The sequence below is a fragment of the Oxyura jamaicensis genome, chromosome 7 (assembly GCF_011077185.1).
Source record: "Oxyura jamaicensis isolate SHBP4307 breed ruddy duck chromosome 7, BPBGC_Ojam_1.0, whole genome shotgun sequence".
In the NCBI taxonomy this organism is placed as follows: Eukaryota; Metazoa; Chordata; class Aves; order Anseriformes; family Anatidae; genus Oxyura; species Oxyura jamaicensis.
The window spans coordinates 17,860,057-17,884,833 of NC_048899.1; the positions used below are offsets into that span (position 1 = coordinate 17,860,057).

The following is a 24,777-nucleotide window of genomic DNA, read 5'->3' on the forward strand; positions in this document are numbered from 1 at the left end:
TAGTAGTGTTTTGTTCCTTTGCCAAGGAAAAACCTCTGGGTGACTGGACACAGAGGACAGGGACAGGCATGCTGTAGGTCCTCCACTCTGCCAGTCTCTTCCCTGCAGAGCACAGGCTGCTATCCATGTGGCATAAGCCGTATGTCTGGGTCCTGGTCATGGCCAGATCCTGAGGAGCTTGGACTTCTAACATAAGGTGATGGAAAAAGTATTAAATGTCAGCTGCTGGAGCTAGCAAATCAGCTTTTTCTTCCATGATAACTTCCTTTTTCTTCCCTGATAACTTCCTCTGCAGCACTTAGGTCATCCTGATCAGATGTTGCTCTATGCCGCATCGCCATGGAAGAGCAGACATGCCCCAGCCCTGCAATGAGAAGACAGTGAGTTGTACCAGCACTGCAGGTCCTGCTTAGAAAGCCTTTCTCTGCTGTACTTCCTCTGGGTGCTGGTGTGAGGAGTCATCTAGAAGAGAGCACTTTTCCTCATTTGAGGAAATTACCCTGCTCCCGAGAACACCAAAGGAAAGCAAAAGCAGTCTTCATTCCATCACACTTTTCCTTTCCTCCAGCAGTTTTTCCTTGTCCATAATGACAAGGAAGCAGACACTGCAAGCAGCCCCTCACCAGCAGCAGGCTCAGGTTAAGCAAGGGAAGAAGAGTCAGGTATCCTTTTGAGACTCTAGGCTCCAAAGGAGTGGCCAGCTGTATGTCTGGAAACAGAATCCAGCTCTGTGCATGGCCCTTGAAGGAAGTTCATGTGGCTGAAAGTTTCTGATGGTAACAGTTGCCCTAATAAAAGGCAGTCCATCAGCTTACAGGAGGACAGTATTGTTGGGGTTCATTGCATTCTGCCACATCTTTGATGCTAATTCTCTTGGGCTGATTACGCACTACCTTGAAATTGGCTATAACTTGCATGCTGTGCCAACAGATCCCTTATCAGAAAGGTCTTCTTCCTTCCTTTCCCTTTCCACCATTAAACCAAGAGAAGTAAATGCAGTGTGTGTTCTTGAAAGTAGGCTTGATCAACTCTCTGTGAACTTCTTCAGCTGCTGTGAGGTTTCATCCGCCTTGAAAATTACATCCTTCCACTTAGGGTTTGAGTCATATTAGTCATAGGAAAAATAATAAAGTAAAATACAGAGAAATTAGCTTTCCTGTACGTAGGGTATGGTGGATCAGCTTTGCCAGCTATAAAAACCTATCCTGGTTACTTACTCCTTGTGGTGACAGGTTATTTTCACTGTTCACTTGAGACAGTGCGCAGTACATTAGCAGTACCACAAATTAGCCTGTAAGGACCATTCTTTAACTCCAGGAAAGCAAGTCTGTCAATGCCACAAAATGGGGAATGGCATTTCATTCTGCCAAATACACTTATGGAACGAACTGAAAGTGCTATAGGCCAGTAACACAGGAGGAAAAAGACAGTTGTACCTTATCATATAAGACAGCAAGTCTCCAACAGGTGGAGTCATTACCAGCCCCTGCTAATTCTTCTCTGCTATTATCGATCTGTTTGCACCATTGTAAAACCTAGCTCCATTGCTGTAAACAGCATGCCAGGATGGTACTGTGAGATCCTAGTCACTTAAAGTGATGGAAGGGAGATAGCCTCCCTCAATGACAGAGATCCATTGCAGAACTGGAGAGGAAGCCCATGTAGTGAATGTTATTGTGTTCCCTCGCCAGTACTCAGTGCTTTGGTCTGCAAGTCTTTGGCAGGACTTGATGTCTGATCTAAATTTATCTGGATTTTGGACTGACCTGGATGGAGCTGTGTAATCCAGCAGCTCAGTGGCTTCATGTTAAAAAAAATCTCATCTACTCATTCTTAGCTCTAAGAAAATCTGGATGGCAGACTTCAGATCATCTTGAAAGGCTGCACCTTCATCACATCAGGTGCTGAAGTTTGGGCTATGACCAGAAAGCACTGACTCACCTAATTAACTCCTAAAACTCAGAAAGGATGGAAGATACCCTATTGAACGGATGAAATGGAGAACAGCACGAATAGCAGTTCCTAAACACTTTCCAGTTGGATTGCTTTGAAGGAAAAAGCCAAGCTTGGAGCCAAGGCATTAATAAATGGCATGGAGCACTCTGGAGTCCCGATGGATATGAGGCCTAAACCATAAACCCACCACAGCAGGTTTCACACTGGTATTTTAGGCTCATGCTTTCTGGGAAAGCTTTTTTTTTTTTTTTTTCATAGACTCACAGAATGGTTTGGGTTGAAAGGGACCTTAAGGATCAGCTACTTCCAGCCCCTGCCATGGGCAGGGACCCCACAAGCAGAGCAGCCCCCATCCAGCCTGGCCTTGGGCACTGCCAGGAATGGGGCACCCACAGCTCCTCGGGGCAGCCTGGGACAGGGCCTCGCCACCCTCACCTCATGTTTTTGCCAACCTTGGACACACAAAAAGGTCCTGGCCTATAGCCAAGACCTGGAGGAAGCCCTTGTGATGCTTTCATGCGGAGCCCAACACCTCTTGGTCAGACTTTCCAGGAAGATGCCAACTTCCTCTGTAGATAGTTAAAAGATACATTGCTTAATGTGAAAAGAAATAATGGAGATGCTTAGGACAGAGCGTGAAGGTTACGACTCTTTCCTTTGATTGAGGCTAATGGCTTCCATGCACTGAAGTGTTCAGGCAACTGGCAAATTCTCTGTGGCTGGTGTGTCCCCTGGCTCCTCTGCCAAGGCAAGGATACCCACATCCTCTACAGCACAAGAAAAAGAAGTTAAGGCTTTATCTCCTGTCACCCAAGCCGGTCTCTGGCTTGCCTCTCCCTTGTGAGCCATCCTGCATTAGTACTGGGAGTTGGGTTGTTTTCCTCCTCCCCCTGCTCTCCAAGGGGTTTTAATGAGCATTGCCATTGTAGTCCTTAATTTGACTGTATTCCTGGCTTCCAGTTTAAGCCCCCCCCCCCTTTTCTTTTTCTTGTTAAGAGCCCTTTAAGACACAGCTGTAAAACTCTGCAGACCATATATCATAACACTTCATAATCTCACATTTTAGTAACACGAACAAGAATCAGCTCATTCCTAGCAACCTGGAGAGCCCGAAAAGCAGTACGCCAGTTAATAACAGAGCTGGGAGCGAGGCATTGAGCTGGAGCACCACTGCCCTCAGCCACCATCCCCAGTGGTCCTTTGGGAGGGCCCTGGTGGGTCAAGGCTGAGCCCAAGGGAGTCAGGCAGCGGGGAGCAGGACACTTCATCCCCTGCAGAGCCTCTCCATGGGGGCGGATGCCTTCTGGGACATTTTATCAGTGGGGCTCACTGGAAACCACCCAGTCAGCTGGAAAACACTGCTGCCCCTTTTCTGTGCAGACCAAGATCAGCATGGGACAGGGTCCCTCTCCTGTCATACAGCACTTAGCACAGCAAAGCCCCAGTGTAATTAGTTCCTTTGGCTATAATTACACCAATAACAGCTGCAAGACCTTCCCCTCCTGATCTTTTGCAGCTGCAGCTTCCACCTCATCACAACTTTGTTCTCCCTAGGACCATTTCCACCAGTACATCCCCTAGTTTTCATGGCAAAGGGCAGTGCGATTCCAGCTCTCACCAGCCCCTCCTCTAGCCCGCAATGTGCTGCAGCACACCGCTTATGTGTTTTTCTTCGTGGCTTCACGGTTAAGGCCTTGATCCAATGCTCTGGGAAGCTTGCAGTGCACTTGCTACTGACTCGAGCAGGTTTTGGATCAGGTGCCGCATGTAAAATTTGTCCCAGCCAGATATCAGTCACTAGGGTGTCATTTTTGAGGCTGAGTTTATATACTGAAGCCTGGGCCTGGAGTTGGCTCCCTTGCTGACCTTTCAGAAAGCTTCTTCTCATTTTGCTTGGCTGCTTTGCTGGTTCTGGAGCCGCCTGTGGGTTTGGTAGTGGTTCATGTTACTTGCTGATGGCCTGTTCTTCTACCTCTGCCTTTCAAGAAGAGTTCACTCCAGGATTTATAACAGGTTTTTGGTAGCACCCTCTGTACTTAAATCTGTAAAACCATTTCAGTTTAACCACCTGTTTTCACATGCTTATAATTTCACAAAGCATCCACCTTTTGGGATGAAATTTTCCATGCTTCAGCTCTTGCCCAAGGCGCTATTATTTCTTTAAACAAAATTCCAAAAATAAAAAAAAAAAAGTTTGATCCAAATCCTTTCCACATTTCTACACTTGACCCGAGGCAAGCAACTTTCCCCATTGAAAAAAACTTGTAACCACACTCATTGTTGAGGCCAAAGGGGAAAAGCTGATGCTCGGGAGCTGCCACAAACACCCTAGAAAGACAACTGGAGCCCCGTGGGCTGCCTGGCATGGGGAGGTGACGGCTGATGACCATGACCTTGGGACTGCCTCTGCTGTTCCCATCTCACAGAGCTGTGAGGGACATGACCAAGCCTCTTAGGACCTGGCCTGGCATCTTGTGGATCCAGTGGCAGCTTTTCTACCAAAATGGCCTTTTGGTCAAGCTTGCAACTGCACTGCCGAAGGGGGGCCTGAAGAAGTCGGTGGGAGCCTTTCCAGCGACCTCAGCTATCTGAGCAGCTGTGGTTCAAAGGGTTGAGGGGGTCTGTGGGAGAAGCCAGCACAGCTTGTAAAATACATGCCAGGTTTTATTTTAGTTTGCACTCCCTGCTCTTCAGGATGTCTTAGGAAATGAAATGCAAAGAAATAACACCAGGGCAATACTCAGGCTGTAAGATCAAGCAGTTAAAGTAATCAGGAAATTGTTTAAAAAAACCTTGTGTTGCTCCAGAAATGTTGTCTCAGCTTCACTGAGCCATTTCTGTTTTCCCCAGTGTTAGAGGTAACATATCACTTGTCTTGTTTGAATCTCTCCCCATTCCTATTTCCACAGTGCTCGGGTCCCATGCTGCCCCCAGGGCCTCTGACTGGGGCAGCCTGCCTTCCTGTAGTGTGCTTACAAGAGGCACAAGGGCCTTGCCCCCGGCAAAAGCTGCTCTCAGCTATCAGTAAGCAGCTTCACTTCAAGCAACCATGCTGTTCTGGATGCCTTTTCTGCCAAGCAAGGCAGTGTCCATTGTCTGGCCTCTTCTACACTTCCTAAGGAAGGCTTAGGATTTCCTGCTCATGAGTCCAGTAATAAGCCCCAAATCCTTATATTCTGGCTGCCTGCTTTCGGATGTTTGCAGAGATGCTGATCTTCCTGGACAGATAAAGCCTAGCATCACATTCAACACCTTTTTGCTCCATGTTACAGCAAAAAATGCCTGAAGATCTCTAAGGCAACCACCTCCAGAGGAGTCCGAGCCAATTACATATAAATGTGCCATTGTTGATTAACACCTGCTTTTGAGTCTGGGAACACACTTGGGAGGCTCTATTTCCATCTCCCAAAGCTTTGGAGAAGACAGCTCAGAAGAGCTTAAACAGCTTCAGCAACATCACGGTTTTCTGGAGGTCTTTACCACCCAGAGACTTCAATGCAAGAACCAGGACTGTCACCAAGTGGTCATATCAGTGGCTGAGCTTCTCCTTCAACAAAAACTCATTTGACCTCGTAGCTTTCCCAGTCAAACATGTCTGCAGCTTTGATGATGAGTGCAAGGGTGTACAACAGAGAGTCAAGCTCCAGGAGACAGCCAGAGCAAGTACTGCAAGTGTACGAAGGTGTGGGGGTCCAAAGTAGGAGCGATGCAGAGGAAAAGGGGTAGCAGTGATGCAAATTAAATACCTGACCATTAAGCCTCCTATTCCCCTTTTTCTGCAGAAACACCAGCAGGTGACCAGGACTCAACCCTGCCACAAAGCCACCCTGCCTGCGTGAACCTGTGTAGTACTTTACCCCACGCAGAGGGGCTCCTTTCCTCTCCAGGCTCACCTTCTCCCCGGGGAGACATCCTCTCCCTGCACCACACGGGGGTTTTCCCTCTGACCCCAGCCACCGGTGGAGCCAGCCCAGACGTGGATACCAAGGCCAGCGGTGGAAGTTTGTGCGTGCCTTTTATTGTGGGCCGCCGTCGCCCCGCCGCGGCACCGCGCTGGAAGCAGCTGGACGTCTCGGGGTGGTCCTGAGCTCCGGTTGCTCTCCACAGCCGCATACTGCGAGCCCACAAGCCCCGTGCAAACACAGCACATGATACTTGAGAAAGTGACATTTTAACATAATAACACGTTTAATGCGTGTTCCCACACGGCTTCTGATCGCTCCTTCCAGCAGGTATAAAACGCAGCACAATAGAACAGTATTTAGCTGCAAGAGACCCCGGTCTCTCACCCTCCATTTTGGCTCCTAAAGACAAGTATCCTATTAACATGGGCTCTGAGTTTACAGCCCCCAGTCTAACAGAGTTAAACATAAAACCAGCCCTTTCTTGACACTTCTGTGGACGGGAATGAAAAGCTGACACCCAGGGAACATTAAAAGTGGAGGAGAACACCCCTCCTTCCTCCCAAATTACCTGACTGGCAGAGGACTACACACAAACCACAGCCACTATGTGGGCCACGCATTCCTCCTGGCTCCAGGGCTGGCCTCCGGCACATGCAGGTCCTCAGCTACCCCTACAGCCACCAGCCCCCAGTGGGATGCTGAGGCCACCCAGGGGGCATTTTCTGCTCTCCTCTGCCTTGTCCCACTCTATCTAAGCTTCCCTGCATCCAGGCTGCTCAGAACCAGGCACCACTGGGTGTCACTTGAAAACTAGATCTCTTGGGGCATCCTCCAACACACCTATCCCTTTGCTCTCCTGTCAGGATCTTCTTGTTTGGACCCAAAAGCTGTTCACGGAAGGCACAGAGCATTGAGACAGAGAGGCACTTTTACTCAGCTTCCACCCTGCCAGGAGCAACAAGAAGCATGAATAAAACTCTTAGCATGACTAGAACAAATAAACCTTCCTGCTACATCAAGCTGCACGCCCCAGGAAAGGCTATGCATCTTCAGCCAAACTAAATATCATCTATCCCTCTTTGCAGCCCTCTTCTCCTCCCTTCTCCAAGAGTAACTAACGTTCACTGAGGAGAATGGCCTGCAAGAGGTGAGCACAAGAAAGTGACATGTGCAGAGGATGCTAAACAGAGGCCAGGAAGAAAATCCCTCCTGCAAGAACTGAAGAGGAAAATCCAAATGCAGTTGTACAGCAAAACATAACACAACAAGACATCTTGAAAGAAAGATGAGCTCCACATCAGCTGCAAAAGAATTACGGTCCTTTGCTGATATGTAAAAAGGAGCATTTTTTTCCCTTCCTGCTCTCTTTCTCCTTCTCCCAAATCTCCAGAGAGACTATGCACAAAGAGCCAGGTGAGTCTGCAGTAATGACAAACACAAAGAGCTTGTGCGCACGCTGCTGCACCTAGCACTACTTCGGCCAGGATGGGGTCATGGGCGACCATGAACCAATATGGCTATAAACCCAGAGCAAGAAGAAATGAGGTCTCAGCTTGCTCCTGTAAAGGCTAGAGTGATATGCCAGGTGAGAGCTCACCAAGCTCACTCCTGCCTGTAGCTTTACAGTTTCCTAAAATAAGAGCCACCATTTTTCAGTACATCCTGGGACCTTCCAGACACAAGCACCTCTGGGGTGATAAACAAGGTCTTTAGCTATTTCCACCACCGTTGACACAAAGCTACAGCAATTATTTTCATATTTTTATATGTTAAACCACTTACTTTTACAAGCATTTTGTTCCAGTTGCCCAAACTTACAGACATTACTATCCATGCAAATGAAGGCCAGGAGAAGAAGAATCGCTTTTTAATATTCACTATTTCTTGTCAGCCTGTTTACCTTCACCTTTCTCCCCATGATACAATTTCTGTATCTTTTTATTTAACCATTCAAGTGCTTTGTTGACACTGTCTGTTGTGTCATCAGACCTACTAGACTCCAATGCCATTTATCTGATATCCATTCATCAGACTTGCAAGACACTTCCCGATGTTGGTGGAGTCATTCTTTGTTCTCCGCATCCTCAGACGCTGTTGTAACTGAGAACTATTAAAACAGCTTTTGTTTCTTTCCCGTCTCCGCTTACAAGGAGAACTACATCATGGTGATGCATTACTGGGGTGGTCAGTGGAATAATCTGGGTGCTGTAGAGAGGAGTATCTCAGTCTCTCTCTTCCTGCTACCTCTCCAGAAAAAAAAAAATATATATATATACGTATATATATATATAATATATATAGTTGAACGGTGTTTGTCTGTCTTTAGGAGGATGTGAGGAGAAAGCCCAGCATGCCTGCTCATTCACAATCTGTCAGAGTCACTTCTGGTTCCTACCTACCAGTTCCTGTGCTCCATGCACTGATGCTGACCCAGGACCTACCTCAGGTTGATTCCAGTTTCCAGCTTTGTAACGTGCACTGCAAGTACCACCGAAATTATTTGAATTGGACAGAAAGACTTCCTTTCTCTCTAGGTTAAAGCCAGAGCAGCTTGGAGCCTCCTGCTCAAAGCAACTGCTTCTTATCCAAACAACTCCTCCTTCCCAGACAGCTCTGCACTACACCGTGCATCCCCAGCTCCTCCCAAGCACAGCCGTTGCTTGGTCTCCAGCATCAGCAGACACTGTTCCAAAAAAGCAGAGAAACCTGAAAGTACAGAAGAAATTAAGCACCTCTTATCCAATGTAAAGCTGCTAGCCAGAAAACAGTCCCTGTGGCTAGGCTGCCAGCCCAGGAGTTGAGAGATACTGTGCAGCTCCTTCACACTGCTTGCCTGTACCATTTCCCATCCATTTCCTTCTAGACCGAGTCAGTCTTCCAAAACAAAAAGAGCTCTGTTAAAATATGCCTTTTCCATTAAATCAGTAAAGTCCTTTCGGTTTGTATCTCTGTCATCTGGAAGTGGCTCTTCTGGCCTTTTTTGGGAGGGAGGAAGGAATTTATGTCCATAATTAGCCTTTCACACAAAAGCAGTTACACCGGATGGAAACCAAAGTTATTCCCCTTCCAGAGCAATGCAGCACGAGACCTTGCTAGATGTGGTTCAGCAGGAGGCCGAGAAAGCAGGTTCTGGTATACCTGGGCACACAGACTGTATCTGGTATTTTTCACAGGAAAACAACATTCCTCATGCTTGTCACAGCTTTTTGGGTTGCATTAGTTATTTCAGGTATTTAAGTAGATTGTACAGATTGTACAGATTCTCTTCTTCCTGTTATTAGCATTGTTGACCTTTAGGAGACCTTGCCGTAAAGATGGGCATATGAGCCTGCCAAGCTAGATTCATCTGTTCTTCCATTTGTCACCTACACAGCATCCTCTTGGGATGCCTGGCGCTGTCCCTCTGCAAAGCAAGAACAACTGGAAGTATTTACACTGCAGAAAAGGCCAGGAATCACAGGAAAAAAGAAAAAAAAAAGTTTTAAAAAGAGGTGAAATAAATAAATAGCCATTTCCACTACTTTTCTTTAAAAGAAATTTCCACTTCTTCAAAAGCTGAAAAAAAGATTTAAAACCCAGCAGAAAGGAGACTTTTATTTCTTACCAGACTTTTCACTGTGTGGAGACACCAGTTTTCCATGGAGACGGTGACCCATGTGCAGAACATGTCTGTTTTCTCTCCTGCTTCAAGGAAAAGGCTGTCACCATCCGCGTACGGGGGCTGCTTTTCCTGTAAAGCCAAAGACAGCTTTTCCACAAGCACCTTTGGTTCCTCCACTTTATCCAGTGCAAGGCAGTGAGAGTAAAGTAACGCAGCACACGTAGTCCGCATCCTTAATGGTTGGATGCATTTTCAGAAGGTGCCCTGTTTCACAACCCTAACTGTAACACTAAGCCTAACCCTAATTATGACCCTAGAAAACAAGTACGGCGCCAGTTTCTCCCATCAAAAAGTGCTCCCAACGGAAGCCTTTGGGTACACCTGAACTCACTTTGGGAGCCTTTATGCAACCCCACACACAACAGGACTCTGTGCCTTCTCTTTCCAAACAACCCTAAACATGCCCTTCATTTTATGTCCCCCAGTCCATTTCCCATTTGGGGGAAAAGTACCAGGCCAGGCAATGGCTGGGCACCCTCTTTCCATGTGTCCTGGGTGTCCCTGGTGCCGCACCTGGATAGAATACCTTGAGCACACTTACCACCAAGCAGAGACACCACGACAGGATCCAAGGCTTTCTAGGAGTCATTTAATCTGGCCTCACGTGCCTCCTAGCTAATCCATTTAGATCTTGCCACGTTGATTCTCAAACTTTTGGCTAACGGGGGAGGTGAGCTCCATCACAGCCCCAGTTCTGATCGGTTTTCCCCTCGGTGCAGAAACAAAGTACAAGTAGGATGAAAGGAGGAAGATGCCCTGTGTCACCTCTCGCCTCTGAGAAAAATAAATGGCCCTACAACTGCTATTACCCAGTGCCATAAATCTTCCTGGTTCTGCTGAAGTCCTGAGATGGGCAAGGGTTCTCCATAGGTCACATCTGGGCAGACACTGGAACTGGGAACAGAAAGCTCCCTTGTATCAACCTACACCATGAGACTGAATGATCCCAAAGGAAGAAGGCTTCTGGGTTCTTCCCCCAAACAGGGAGAATCCCATCCTGAGCCCCTCAGTCCAAATAAATGTCAAAAAAGGGAAACATCCTGGGAGGGAGAACCCCACATTGCAGGGCCGAACACATGCTCCTCGCATGTCTGAACACACATTTTGCTGTGTGTACAAAACCAAGAGACCCAGTGGCCCAAAACAGCACCTGAGCACACAAGTGACCTGTGAAAGCAGCCAACAAAATCAGTTTTCAGCCCATTCCCGGGCACACAACAAAGTCAAGTCTGTGGGACCCAGCGCAACATAAAATAACGCTAACCCATGCAACCTCTGCTTCACAAGTCGTAAATCTGGAGTGGAATTTCTCTCTCTTTTCTTCTCGGTAAGCATTTCCCTTCTGTGGCTGTCAGACACAATTCGAGGCCGGGCTGCCATCATCGCAGGTTGGGATATGGGCAGAAGGGGGAGGGAGCCGATCCTTTTTTCATCACATTAAATTAAACTATAAACCATACCTTTTAATTCCTTCTAATTAAGTTTCTCACTGGAAAACGGAAATATTATATCTTAATATTTTCTCACAAAACATGTCAGGAAGCATTTTGGAAGGGGCATGCCTCAGCCCTGCAGGCAGCTCCCCGGAGCACGGCAGGACACGCCGGGGGCTCAGGGCTGAAGCTCTCCGTGCATGGCAGCTCCACAGTCCATCACACGCACATTCAGACTGTGATAAGCACAAATTCAGCTGAATCTCTCTGCAGCCGTCTAGCCCAGCCCCTTGGACTCCACCAGCAGAGAGGGATGCGTTCCCTAAAGCCCTCAAAACTGCCACACAGCCTTGCAGCTGCTGGGCTCCACGCAGCTTCTGTCCTGCTCTTTGCTTCTGCAAATGCAGCAGCAACGTCAGGCAGTGGTGGTTGCTTCCTCAGAGGATGGATCCAAACCGTGTCAGGGAAAAAAAAAAAAAAATCACAGGCACTTTTTCATTTTTAAAGTGAAGCTGCCTGGGAGCCCATTTTCAACTAGCTTTCAATGGGCTGCATCCCCTAAATCACGTAGGGGCTGGCTGGCCTACAAATGCCCGGCCTTTCTCTACAGACACAGGATACCAGAGCTTTGCAGTCCTAAAGCATTTAAAAGTAATTGGCATTTTCCCCCTTCTGTTCCAAGATGTGCTCAAGAGAAGTAACCCAAGAGGCAAGAGGCTGTCTTTGAGGCCTCTAAACTATTCTGACTTCATGAAGGAAGAAACCCAATACAGCAAATTGCAGCAAGGAGACAGCCGAAAGCAAGGGCGTGCTCCGAAAGCAGCAACAACGTGTCCTGCTCTCAGTCCTCCTGGCTTAGCAAGCAGTGCCAGGACTCTGTGCCAGAAGGAGTTTCCATCTGGGCTTGAGATCTCCGACAGCACAGCACCTCAGCGCTGCTGAGCCAAGTCAGAGGCGACTACAGCCAGATCGGGCACCGGGTCAAGGGAAGAGAGGAACCCAGACTGACTCAGGGACACGTGCTCTTCAGGTCTGTTGGAGATGGGATATCCTGCGTCACACACACGTGATCAGGAATTTCAGATTTCTAAGCAAATAATAATAATCATAATGGTGTTCCTTTTTAGATAGCAGGCAGCCTGGAGCCACAGTTCAGAAGAGACAAACCCCAGAGCATGTACCTCCAACCCTGAAACTCAAGCACTCAAGTGTCATCTCTGCTAAGAGCTGTTCATTTGCAAACCTGTTAATTCCACACCTACATGCCTCCAAGCAGGACAAAGTGCCATCAGGGCACAAATAAGACTGAGTTCTGCCCCTGAGCAAGCTGACTGAAGCAGAGAAGCTCTCTCCATGTGGAAGGTACCAGTGGGGACTGAGAATTTGGGGGATAAGGGGCACACAGAGCCTGCCACCCAGAGCATCTACATTCACAATTAGTAAGAAACCCTGTAGATAACCTCCACTAGATAGGACAAGACCTGATCTGGTAGCTAAGGTGCAGGGTTTAAGACTGAAGGACTCCTAACTTATGGGTAGGTGAGACTAATCTCAAAAGTTCAGATACCAGTGACCCCACCTGTAGCTCTGGGCCCCAGCACCAGCAGGACGTGGAGCTGTGGGAGCAGGGCCAGAGGAGGCCAGGAGGATGGGCAGAGGCTGGAGCACCTCTCCTACAGAGCCAGGCTGAGGGAGCTGGGGGGGTCAGCCTGGGCAGGAGAAGGATCCGGGGAGGCCTTGTAGCAGCCTTTAAATGCTTGGAGGGGATACAGGAGAGCCGGCGAGGGACTCTTGATTAGGGAGTGTGGTGATAGGACAAGGGGTAGCAATTTTAAAGTAAAAGAGGGTAGATGTAGATTAGATTTACGGAAGAAATTATTCACAGTGAGGGCGGTGAGGCCCTGTCCCAGGCTGCCCTGAGGAGCTGTGGGTGCCCCATCCCTGGCAGTGCCCAAGACCAGGCTGGATGGGGCCTGCTCTGCTTGAGGGGTGGCACCGGGTGGGCTTTGAGGTCCCCTCCAAACCAAAGCTTTCTGTGCTTCTGTGAAGTGAACAGCTCTATCTTAGCTTTTTTGTCCAATGCTACTGTTACAGACAATGCAGAGAACTGGGCACTTCTAGGGAGCCTTATGTTGTTTTACCTCAGCCTGCCATGAGGTGAATTGAAGAATTTTCACAAAATATACTGAATTTAGTAGGCCAGCACGTTTGGACTCAGGACGCCTGTCACTGGTGACTCCAGTGTTGAGGAGGGGACTAGCTGAGCGGGGGACTTCCACCACCACAGCTTTACACCTTTGGAGTTTCAGGGTCCTTGCCTCAGCTCTGGCCAACCCCATTTCACACACCTCAGCCCTTCAGGCTCCCCTTCCCTTGCACTGTTGAACACAGAGAGCTAATCCTCTTCCATCGCCACCCCAGGGAACAGCCTCTGATGCACTCAGACAAAGGACATCCAGTGCCCATGTCAGCTGCAATCCCCCACCTCAGCTCGCCCAGTTTGTCCCCTCCTGGCCTCCTCCGTCCTTGAGTCCCACTGACCTAGGGAGGTCCCATCCTTCTGGACCCCCGGTGTCCCTTGCTGGCTAGCAGCTGCATTTCAGGGTCCTGCCAACAGCTGTACCTTTTTCGGCCAAGAAACACTCCCTGACCCTAGACCAGAGGGGTTGGCAGCCACCTCCCGACCTGCACAAGAGGGAGGAATGTCAGGCACATCGTGAAACACAAGGCCTGCTTCCCAGAACTGTCAGGCTCCATTAGCTCTAAAGGGGGCTGAGAATGCAAGTTTTTTAAACCCCAAACCACCGCTCTAAGCGAGCTCTCCCTTGCTAACGAACCACCCACAAGCTGAAATGCAGGCTCAAGGCACAGGCACGGCGACGTGCGCAAGAGCCACAGGCAGCCTCACAGACACAGGCGCTGCTCTGTCCGCTCCCCCAGAGGCTCTTTTTCCCTTCACGAGGCACAGATGTTTATTTGCTTTTTGCAGTGCTGCATCCTCAACCTGCCTTTAAAACTGGAACAAGGCTCAGCTCATTGGCACTAGCTTCATTCCACCGTACTGGAAAACAAAACCAAGCTAGACAAAGAGCAAGCTATGCCTGCCGGAGAGGAGATGCATTATTAAGCCCTAACACCAAGGGATTCTTGTTTGAAGTAATATCTGATGCAGAAAGCAAGCAGTGGCCTAGGGACACCAGCCAATGCATTATTACTGCTTATTATCTCTGCCAGCCAGGGGCTTGGATCCTCTCTGACAGCAGTCGCACAGAGAATAAAAAGGTGTCTCTGGTCCAGACAGCTTCTTCCTCCCTCCCTTTCTCTTGCCTCGTGAATTTTATGCTTATAGCCCCCACCGGGGATGTATCTGGGCTAACAGTGATGCTGGGCAGGATTCCCACCTCCCTCTTCATTAAAGGAAAACGCCTGCATAAAGACGCCAGGAGCCATCCCAAAGGTCTCCCAGAAGAGGTGGCAAGCAAGCAACTGTACCAGTGCCTACCACCCCATATTCATATGGGCACTAGGCTTTCCACCCCATTCCAGGGGACAGTCACATCTAATACAAGGACAGATGAGTGTAAGGCTCACACCACCACACAAAGAGCATGCAGCATCCTTCAGCAGGGGAAGACAAGGAGAGCAGGCCTGGAGAAGGGAACTTCATGAAATGCAGCAACTGAGGGAAAGGAAAAGTCATGATTTAAACCCTGCTTGACCCAGAGAAGAGCTGAAATAACTTTGTGTCCATGGGGAGCATCTGAAACACCCTGCTAGTGGGTAAAACAGGTCTCCTTTTCTCTCTTCTTTCACAAACCCCTGCTTCCTCTCCACTCCCACCAACATCCCGTGCAGCAAAGCATCCTCCCCTTACGGTGACCAACTCCTGCACCTCCTAGATGCAATGTACTGTTGATTCCTTTGAGCTCAGAAAATCAATCACTTTACACCAACAAAATATTGAATATCTGTCACACTCCCAAGTTCTGGGGTGAACTACCTTTAGACCTAAGCCTAGATCACTACACAGCAAAGATATTTGTCCCGCTTATTCATTATAACAAACATACAAAACCCTTAAACCCTTTAAAATGTCCGTATTTGTATGTTAAATACTCACGCTATCTGATGATTATCCTTTTGGTAGATTTTTTTGAGGTCCAGATACCAGAGGGGAAAAAAAGAAAGAAAAAAAAAAAAAAAAAACAGATTTGCCAACCAAAGAAGAAAGGACACTGCCACTTCATAAATAATCCAAACAACATGGGAGTAGATGTACTCGCACGTTATAAAAATCTTGAGAGAATAGCCTTGCAGAGGACTAAAGCCTCCTGTGCTCAGTGCAGTGTCATATAGTTGTGTCTATGCTAACACGCTTTGCAGATTTAGTAAAGCTGGACTCTAACGTGCAGTACACTCAAGAGGTCATTAAGAAAACAGTACAGACATCTGCAGCTAACTAAAAAAATCAGTGGAATTATTCACATACAAAAAGTTACGGGAACATGCATTTGGGAGGAAACAGGTACTTAAATTAATCCTTTCCAAATGAACATATGCAATAAAAATGGAATTAACACCTGTGCAGATAAAATACTTCTGCTCCCTTACATGGTGATGCTTGTATTGCATTTTCAGTCCTTCCTAATAAGACTCCTGATAGCTCTGAAAACATGACATCATCTCTGTAACGATGCAAATAAGTGCAAGTTACACAAGGCTTTGCTTCTTGATCTTGGGGGACTTTTTATAGCTAACTTTGCAAGAGCTGTAAATGATGAACAGGATTCAGGAACATTCTGACCTGCAGAAATTTAGAACATTTTTCCTTAGAAAGGGGCAAAAGAAGCATCTCGTGCCCATTTTTCATGACCGCGTGTCCAAAAGTAACCTCAGTGGATACGAAGAGAGGAAGGGGATGCACGGAGAACTGGCTCAGAAACTCTGCTCAACAGCTCACAAAGGGAGAGGGCGGTGAAGACCTGTTAAGTAATAACAGTACACATCTAAATAAACAAGTTATTTTAATAGCTCTGCAGCTTGAGCATTCAAGCAAATATAATTTTATCCTGGGTAATATCAACATCTGAAGATCAATGTAATAATGGGATTTTATATAATTTTTAGGCTTCTGGTCCATAACCATTTTACATCTAAACAGGGCATATCTTAACTTTTCTCCACTATTTTTTTATGTGGTAGGAATGTCAGTCAGTCCCAAGGCTTTTGTTTGTTTTCCTTCTTCACCTTCTTGAAGACAAGTTTATGCTGAGAACCATCCTCCGGATTTTTTCCTCGTTTTTTAAAATATTAGCTTTTACAGCACAGATCTTGTCTTGCTGGTCTTTAATCAGCTGTTCCAGTTCAGCCAGTTCAGCTTTTAGTGGTTCTACAGCACTGTCTGTGATGCTGAAAGAGACACAAAGACCATAATGTTATTGGAAACATTACGCTGCTTCACGTTACTTAAGCCTCCAAGAACGTACATTTAATACTTGAAAGTTTGCAAAGAATTTAAGTTGTGCCCACCCTTCCTGAACGAAAGTTCAGAATAAGAAGCACAAAGGCAAAGCTAACAACATGGACAGAGAAGAATATTGTTCAGGAAAGATCACCCGCAATTCAAAGTGAAAAGTACCGTCTTGGTAATGTAGCTTTTCTGCTAAAATCTCCATGCTTTGCAGTTATTTCACCCCACCTTACACGTGTGTCAAGCACTTTACCCAGCCAAGAGCTGCAACCACCTGGCCCAGGGACAAAGAAGCTTGACTCTGCAGGACAGAACACAGCAGGAATACTCACCTTTTACTGGGGCCCCTCTTTGTTACCATGGTGTACATGGTGACAGCCATCTCTCTGGGCCTTGCCACAGGCACATTGCAAAGCAACAAATTCAACTGCTGTGCGGGTTGCTGGCCTGCTACAAGCTATTTCCTCCAAGAAACCAGCAGGCCAGCAGCAAGACACCAGTGGCTGCCAGCATCACCAAGTTACAGCAGGTAAATATCTGATAAGAGGCAAGGTACATGAAAACTAACCCATCACTAGCTGCTGACAAGGGCAGGCAATCCTACACTAATAGGAAATTTAATAAAAGGGAATTATATGCTAATAAACCACAAGCACAATGACAAATCTTAAGTGAACGGGGCTGTTTGGCTTTAGAAGCAACGTGCCCCTTTCTGTGATGCTTAGCTGATCTACAGGAATGCTTAACAGCTCAGGAATCAATGGACCAAACCAGCCCGCTGTCATTCTGAATTACCCAGTCACTTTAAGGACTCATTAGCTAAAGTCTGCATCTCATAATCATTCCATTTTCTCCTCCTTTCTGCACCATCAGCATAAATCACAGAAAAAATCACTAGAAATTGCACTAACATTCCCCCAATGGAATCCTTCAATTGTCTTTCACAGAAGCAAAAAAAAACCAAAGACACACATCCAAATTCCACTACATATGGGAAGCATTGTCTTCTTCATGTCTGATACTGGGTAATTCTTCATGAAGGATTTGACATACCATAGCACTGCACTGATCTAATTAGGATCTAATACTGGTCTTCATGAAGTGCTGCAATTTGCTGCGGCAGTCCTACCTCGTAAAAGGGAACTGAGTGGCTCTGCTGAAGAGATGCTACCCTGCATGAAACAGCTGTCCATCGTAAAGCTTGGGTCAACATCAACCTGCAAACAAAGTCAGTGGGCTAGTTCCTTCCTCCTCTCCTTCGGCACTAATATGAAGGTGACAGCTTTGTCCGAGGTACAATCTGCCAGGGAACTTAGGGGGCAGAAAAAGCCAGTTAAGCACACCTGGAAACTACGCTAGGAAACCAACTGAAGCATAGATGACTTCTTTGGCCACAGTGGACCCAGCAAGTGAGCACGTGCTTGGAGAACTGCACGAGATTTGCTCCCTATCCCTAGCTCTGGTTTGAGCTTTCTGGCAAAAGGAAGTGGGTCGATGCCTCAGTTTCTCCAACAGAAAAATAAAGTCAAATGCCATTTCCTTTCCCTTTGCAGAGGTGGTGCATTCCAAGGCCAACCACAGTTTAAAACTCTGCCAAGGTTCCTGGATAGAAGGTGCTATGTAAGTGCAAGGAATTAACATCATTACACTTTATATGTGAACCAAAGCCCTAATTCCCACCCCAGCCCGTGGACTAAGCCAGCAGCTGTAAAACTTCCAACATTTAACACATTGCTACTTACCAAGATGGGGCTTAGCTAATAATACCACTCAGAGGCATACTTGCTTCTACAGGAATTAAGCATATTGATTCAAGGATGAGCAAATTTAACTAGTCTCATTATGAATCTAAGAAGATAAAATTGATTATAAATACCTAAGATCATTTTTAAGATCAGAGGACACACAGTTGGAATGGTAGTTCTGTTTCCAAGGAGAATAAAAAGACATCGGTGAGGGAAGTAAGGCCAAGAAACTCTTTCTAGGCTTGACCTCCTTGACTCTATCAGGCATGTCACCTTTCCTCTCCTTGCTTTCTGATGTTGTTTCTAGGCCATACACAGACAATCACCACTGTTATTACCACCACTGCAGAATACAGTCTTTGATGGCACACAGAAAGCAGTTTATGATTTGGGAATCTGATGCTTGTCCCAGTTCACAGCCCAGCTTGTCTCTTAAACTGTTCCCCCCATTGCTCCTTAAATATTTGTGAAGGAAAAAAAGCAAGACATTAAGCCCTCTCATCTCACAAAAATGTCTGCATCTCTGCTGTCACATACATCGTGTGAAATTGAGCTGAAAAGGCCTTCAGACTTTAACACTTCAAAAACTAATTTGGACAGCAAAAAAACAAAACAAAAAAAAACACAAAAGTGACTGATGACAAATTCGCTTTTAAAAGCAAGTAAAACTCTCCCTTCTCCTTGAAACAGAAATCTGTCTTGAGAGATAAATCAAACTTTCCCTGACCACACTGACCTTTGCTCTTTCTGCAGAGCTTCTGCATGCTGTCTGTTCTCATGCCGCCACATCTGCAGCTCGTTCTTCATGGCATCCATGTCTTCCTGAATGTAATCCATGATTCTGCCAAGTGTAAGGGCACTCCGGCACAGTGTCTGAATAGAGACCTGAAACTTCTCGATTTCTTTGGCTACCAGGTCTCTCTCTTTCTTCCTAGCTGCTTCTGATACAAAAGGCTTCTCCTAACAAAAAGGAATGAATAAGGAGGAGAGCATGAAAATTAGGAAAAACGTTTGTTGTACACGAAGATTTGAATGATGAATGCTTTAGAGACTGCTAACTGGAGTATCTGGAGAAATTTTTATGACAGTTTGCAATGAAAGGGAAGAAACGAAGCAATAGTCTAGAAACAGATGAGCAGAAAGTCTACCATATCCAAGTCTCACTGCTAGGGAGAGCTGCTACAAAACTCTGCAATAACATCAGCAATATTAAATTGCTTTCGGGTCAGAAAGCACACAAAATTAAAATTAGTATTTGATCCCATAAATGACCTCACTGATGTTCTCGACATGATCTTTCCCAGAGCAGTGGGGGGGGGTGTTGGGGGAGACCTCCTTCTCATTCAGTCATGTTTGACTGAATACCTTCAACTCAACATATTTCTGTGTTAAAAGGCAAGCTTCTGGGGCTTACTGCAGCATCATTACACAGGATCTCTCAACACACACGTAATGCTGCACAACACTTTTGTTAGCGATCTGCTGCTGCCACTGGCTGCCAACAAGTTCTCTCTGTAAATCACACATCCGTCCGTCCTTCCCCTGCACACCGGGGGGCTGCCCAGCACAAGGGCTTTGTGGACTGATATTCACTCAATACTACTGCAAGTCACAACACAACCACACCAAAAAAAGGTCACGTTCAACTCCAGAGGACAATGATCATGACTTCTGAGAGGCAGTATTTTTGGAGAAGCAGAAGCATCCCTGCTCATGATGACGGGGTACTACACCACAAACATGCACCGGACCTGCTCAAGTCAGTGTTTTGGGAGCTGCATTGGATGCTCAAGAGCACAGCCACCTTGCAATATATAGTTTAGTTCTCCAAATCGCTCCTTTCAAGATGCTTCTCTCTTTCCACCGGCTGTATCTGGAGTTCCAGCTCCTAATGCTGGTCCTAATAATAGCGCCGCATGCTGCACAGCTGAAATAGATGGTGGTTATCCCCTTCCTTGTAGTTCCGTTAACAGTGTTTGTAAAGTCATGCCGACTGCAGATGTGGCCTCAATAAACTGCACTACTCAAAAATAATTTGGTCCTGCGCACGCTTCCCTCGTGCGCAGCCAGCAGACTGTCTGTGGTCAGTCTCACTGCAAGTTAAATACAGGGAAAGCGCATGCTAAAATGGCAGTCACAAAGAGCAAAATGATGCCCTAAAAAGAGCAAAATGATGCCACATTACAAACACTTTGTCATTACAAACACTTTATTCCAGGAAAGCCCTCCCCGAAAACAACAATCACCATGAAAGAAAAGTCCACAGTTTTTCACCCCCAAGAAAAACAGCCAAATTTCTTTCTTTCCCAGAGCCCTAAATGTCTAAATTCCCAAACCGAGTTTTTCTTTAAGACACGCAAAGCTTTAAATAAAGTTTATTTAAAGTAATTTCAGTCATTTAATGCATGCCGGAAAACAAGAAAGGTCTTTCTTTACCACCCCAACCACAGGATCAACCCATTACGAAGCAGAGTTCCTCACGGCTATATAAACACAGGGGTGGCAGCGTGCTGCTCCCTTGCAGGGACACAATATCTACCACACTGTCCCCTCCTGCCCTCCTACCCAATTGGCCTGTCTTCCTGTGCGAGCTGTGGGCTGTTTGTTCAGCTGTGTTTGGAGGCAGCAGGGACTACTGCCAAGCACATTTCAGCAGCCCTTGGCTTACTGATGAACTCAGATATATATTTTAGAAAAATACTTCTAAAGATTTGAAGGCTGAGATTTACTTACATCTGATGCTTGTGTTTTACCACACACACGGTGCATGAAAACTGTGGGACTTCTGAGTTGACTGTGATTTTATAACATTAAAGTTGTTTAATTAGCAACTGGGCTGAAGTGACAAATGCTGGTGAACTCGTGACCTTCGCTTCCTAAGTCAATTCATGAGTGCTGGCTAAACTGTTAAAAATAACACTCATCTTAATTCCTTCTCACTCGACCTGTACCTCTCTCACAGAAGCAGGTGTTTCATTATGCTACATCACATAAAACACGTTATTCAGATACTTTCTGGAGGCATCCATGTGTTTGCTATCCTTTACAACGCAAAGATGAAAGCACTGCTTTTTGACCCATTTCATCCTCCGAGAGCTGGTGAGCACCCGCATTCAGAGCAGAGCTGCTCAGGCTCGAGAAGATATTCTCCCCTGGGTCTCCTCCTTAGCAAACCTCGGAGTACCACAGCCATTGACTTCATCTGGCCTCCTTCCCTATAGGTCTTGCAGCTCCCCAGAGAAGAGAGCTTTTGCCCAGGTGCCCCTGAAATCACAGGACACAGTCCTGCACACCTGCCATTTTCTAGGGCTCGGCATATATCTGAGGTTGACAAAAGTTTCGTTTCCAGTGGTATTTTTCTTCCTGCTAACTTGCTGGACCTCGTCATGACAGTGCAGATCCATTCATATGTCCCAGCACTTCAGATCCTATGCCCTCTGTTCTATCTCATTTTTTTCCAGGCAAGTTCTTGCTAAGTGTTGTGCTCCACCAAGGCCATATGCAAGGCTTAATCCATGGTACCAGAGTTTCCACATGTAACTGGTAGGTTAACTATAAGCAAAATCACCTGCAGTTCAATAGTGGAGCAAGGCTGTATCATAATCAACAGCTTCCCAGGAAAAAGTCCTGCTGCCTTGTTTTTGCTCCTAAGTGCACCAAACCCTCACCACTTTGCCTGCTGTGTAAGAGGCCACAGCCAGGAGGTAAGGAATTTGTTTCAAATACAGTTATCTCAGAAGCAAGAAGACTCGGTCAGTTCATTATCCAAGGATACATCTCTGTGTGCGTGTGCGTGTTAAAAATGAAGTATTCTTCTTGTTTTATTTTCCGAGTTCAATGTTTTACCTTTTTCTAGAGCTGCACGACCTCCCTGATGCCTACACACCCCAAGCAGCCACACCTCTCAACTCCAGCAAATGTGGTATGAAAATGAAAAATAGAGAATGAACAAAGATCCCACAATTTAGTAAATGAGCAAAGCAGAATTGTGTATTTTTAAGCATGGATCCATCTAACAATTTGAAATATTCCATATTAAAATACACAGCTGCTCAAAAACCTCAAGTGGAAATAAAACACAGTGGAATATTTTCTATTAATCACGAAGATGCCCTTAAAGTGTATTAGAAAATATTAAAAAATACTTTAGTGTCCCTGTAACTTCAGTACATTTTATGTAGTTCAATTCTTCAAAACTAACATAAAAAGGACAAAATATCATCCCATCTAAAGTAATTTCGAGTAATGAAATATAAAAACATTACAAATCTATTAAATATTATTCAGACAATAAAATGTACAATAGCAGGGTTGTTAGAAGCTCAATGTCTTCGAAACACAAAACTGCAGAATTTAAGTGGTGTAAGAGCACAAGACCTTTTCAGTGTATCCTTCTTTAAAAGATGAGCACTTAAATTCCAAGCTCCCAAGACAGATTTCCCAACACCTGAAGAAAGGCACAGTCCCTCCTCAAGTTAAAAAACAACAATCAATCCTTTCTTTCTTTCCGCTCACACTTCCACTCCAAGATGCCACATTACATTTCCTGCAGTCCACAGGAGGCTGAGCTCAGGGCACAGAATTATCATCACGGAGAGGTACACAAGCTTCGCCAGCTATTGCTGATTATGAGCAACTAAGGAAAAAAAAAAAAAAAATACAACCACCATACTGTCTGTTCTCAGTTCCACAGGTACAGCTATGGGTTAAAGTCTGCATGGGTCACTCTTAAATTACTAAGAATTATGGCAGATGGTTTATTACAACAAGCAACGTGGGTGGTAAGAGTCCTGAATGCCACCTTTACTCATTCTGCACAAACATGTAACAGGATATATTCATTTTTAAGAAAAATGCCAGAATCAGAATTGTTCCAGTCTATTTAATTAGGTCATACACCTCAATGAACTCTCCTTTCACAAAAGCCCAAGAATCAATAAATTATCCCCATATAAAAGACTATATCACTTCTGTAGGCCCAACACGCTTCCTTTCCTTCATGTTTTTCATAAGGCACCAAGATAAATGTTTATTTTGGATTCCTGGGAAAAAGTCTGCCTTTCCCATTACCTCAATCCGAACAGAAGACAACGTGGACTCAAATGCAGGGGACCAAAGAAATTAAAAAGCAGAAATTTTCTTTTTAATCAATACAGGGGAAATTATCAACAGGGTTCCAGAAACCACCAGAATTTACCTGTGTTTAATTTACCCTCACTAAAGCAATTAGTATAAATATTCCAGCGTGCACAGCTCCATAAAAAGGATCATTCACAAGACATCCATTTCCAATATCCATACTGCTGAGGGTATTTGAAATGTCTAATGTCTACTAAGTTAAAGAGGTGGCATGATTTTTTTTCTCCCCAGTGTTTTTGAAAGTTCATTTCTAGAAACAGGATTTGATTGCTTTTATATAGCTTCTCCTTTGTTTCAACTTTTAAAATTAACAGTTTTTAAATATGAAACAAATTAGAGCAAACATCCATCAAGCAGCTAATAGTTTCTACAGCCCCTTTTAACTATTGTGTTATGTCCCATTATGGAAACAGACCCAAGTAATCACAGTTTTATTGAGCTGTACCATTTCCCTCCCAGCTCTTTCTATGGCTAGGACAGGACAGAAACTTCATTTTGGACAAGTAATTTTGATACATTCAATGCAAAAACAACAACGTGGGCTTTTTTATTGTACAAAATATTTTTTGATCATAAAGGGTGTTTTCTTTTCCTGGTTTTCACAGAGTCTGCATTTTAAGTAGATTGTAACTATCCACTAGGGATCACCATAAGAAACTCTTTCACAGAAACAGAGGGGAAAATGGTAAATGTTAAATCACTTCAAATGAACAGGATGCTTTTTCTGCTTATGCCAGGTACTGAGTTCAGTAGCAGGCCAAGGCAGAGACATGATGTTCTTTGCTGCGAGACTCACCAGAGTTAGGCTGACCTCTTTCACACTTGGAAGACACCAAAAGCCAAAAAAAATGGTTGCTCTTTTTAGGGCAGGGAACTGGGGATTCCACACACACACACACCCTTCAGTTCACATTTAACACCTCTAAAAGAGCTGGAATTTTCAGACCTAGGTAAATATCCCACCTCAGCCCATTGAGCCAGCTTGCTTTCCTTCCCGTTACCTCTGTGCTGTGGAAAATAAAACCTCATGCATTTGGTGCAATGTTCAGCATGCTAAGCAGAATCCTGGGAGCCTGACCACACACACAAACCACGAGACAACTCTAGCAGTAATTAGTGAGAGCAGATAGTATTAACTCAGCTGTAAGGACATATTGGGTGCCAGTCCTGCCCTGCTTGCCTTTTCTTCCTACACTGCTGAAACTGTGGGCCCATGACCTCCTTTTCTCTTGAAACAGCAGCCTGTTTCCTGTCCAAAAGGAATTTGCAGTCCTCATGCTCCTTGTGTAAACCAACTGCTTCCACACCAGTCTATGTCCCAGGAGAATATCCTAGCCAGATCAGTTGATAAGCTTCTTGTAATACATGAAAATCACATGCACTGTCTCCTACACCATGCTATTACTACACAACTGATACGCTGCATCCTTTCCTGGGGATGGAAACCACAGCTGCCTTGCTGCACTTT

The 24,777-nt window shown here is 45.7% G+C and overlaps 1 protein-coding gene and 1 long non-coding RNA gene across 4 annotated transcripts in view; one reads left to right on the plus strand and one right to left on the minus strand.

Moving 5' to 3' along the window:
• LOC118169667 overlaps positions 1-16,957 on the plus strand; it is a 20,571-nt gene extending 3,614 nt beyond the window's left edge. Inside the window, exons 2-3 of the long non-coding RNA XR_004752222.1 lie at positions 986-989; positions 16,828-16,957. This is a non-coding gene — a long non-coding RNA (uncharacterized LOC118169667). The remainder of the gene's footprint in view (positions 1-985; positions 990-16,827) is intronic.
• Positions 15,963-24,777, minus strand: part of TRAF3IP1 (TRAF3 interacting protein 1) — a 45,287-nt gene continuing 36,472 nt past the window's right edge. For all 3 annotated transcript variants that reach the window (XM_035331132.1, XM_035331131.1, XM_035331130.1), the window contains 2 exons: positions 18,907-19,130; positions 15,963-16,364 (listed from right to left, as the gene is read on the minus strand). In XM_035331132.1, the coding sequence (XP_035187023.1) occupies positions 16,199-16,364; positions 18,907-19,130 (390 nt within the window). In that variant the 3' untranslated portion in view covers positions 15,963-16,198. The remainder of the gene's footprint in view (positions 16,365-18,906; positions 19,131-24,777) is intronic.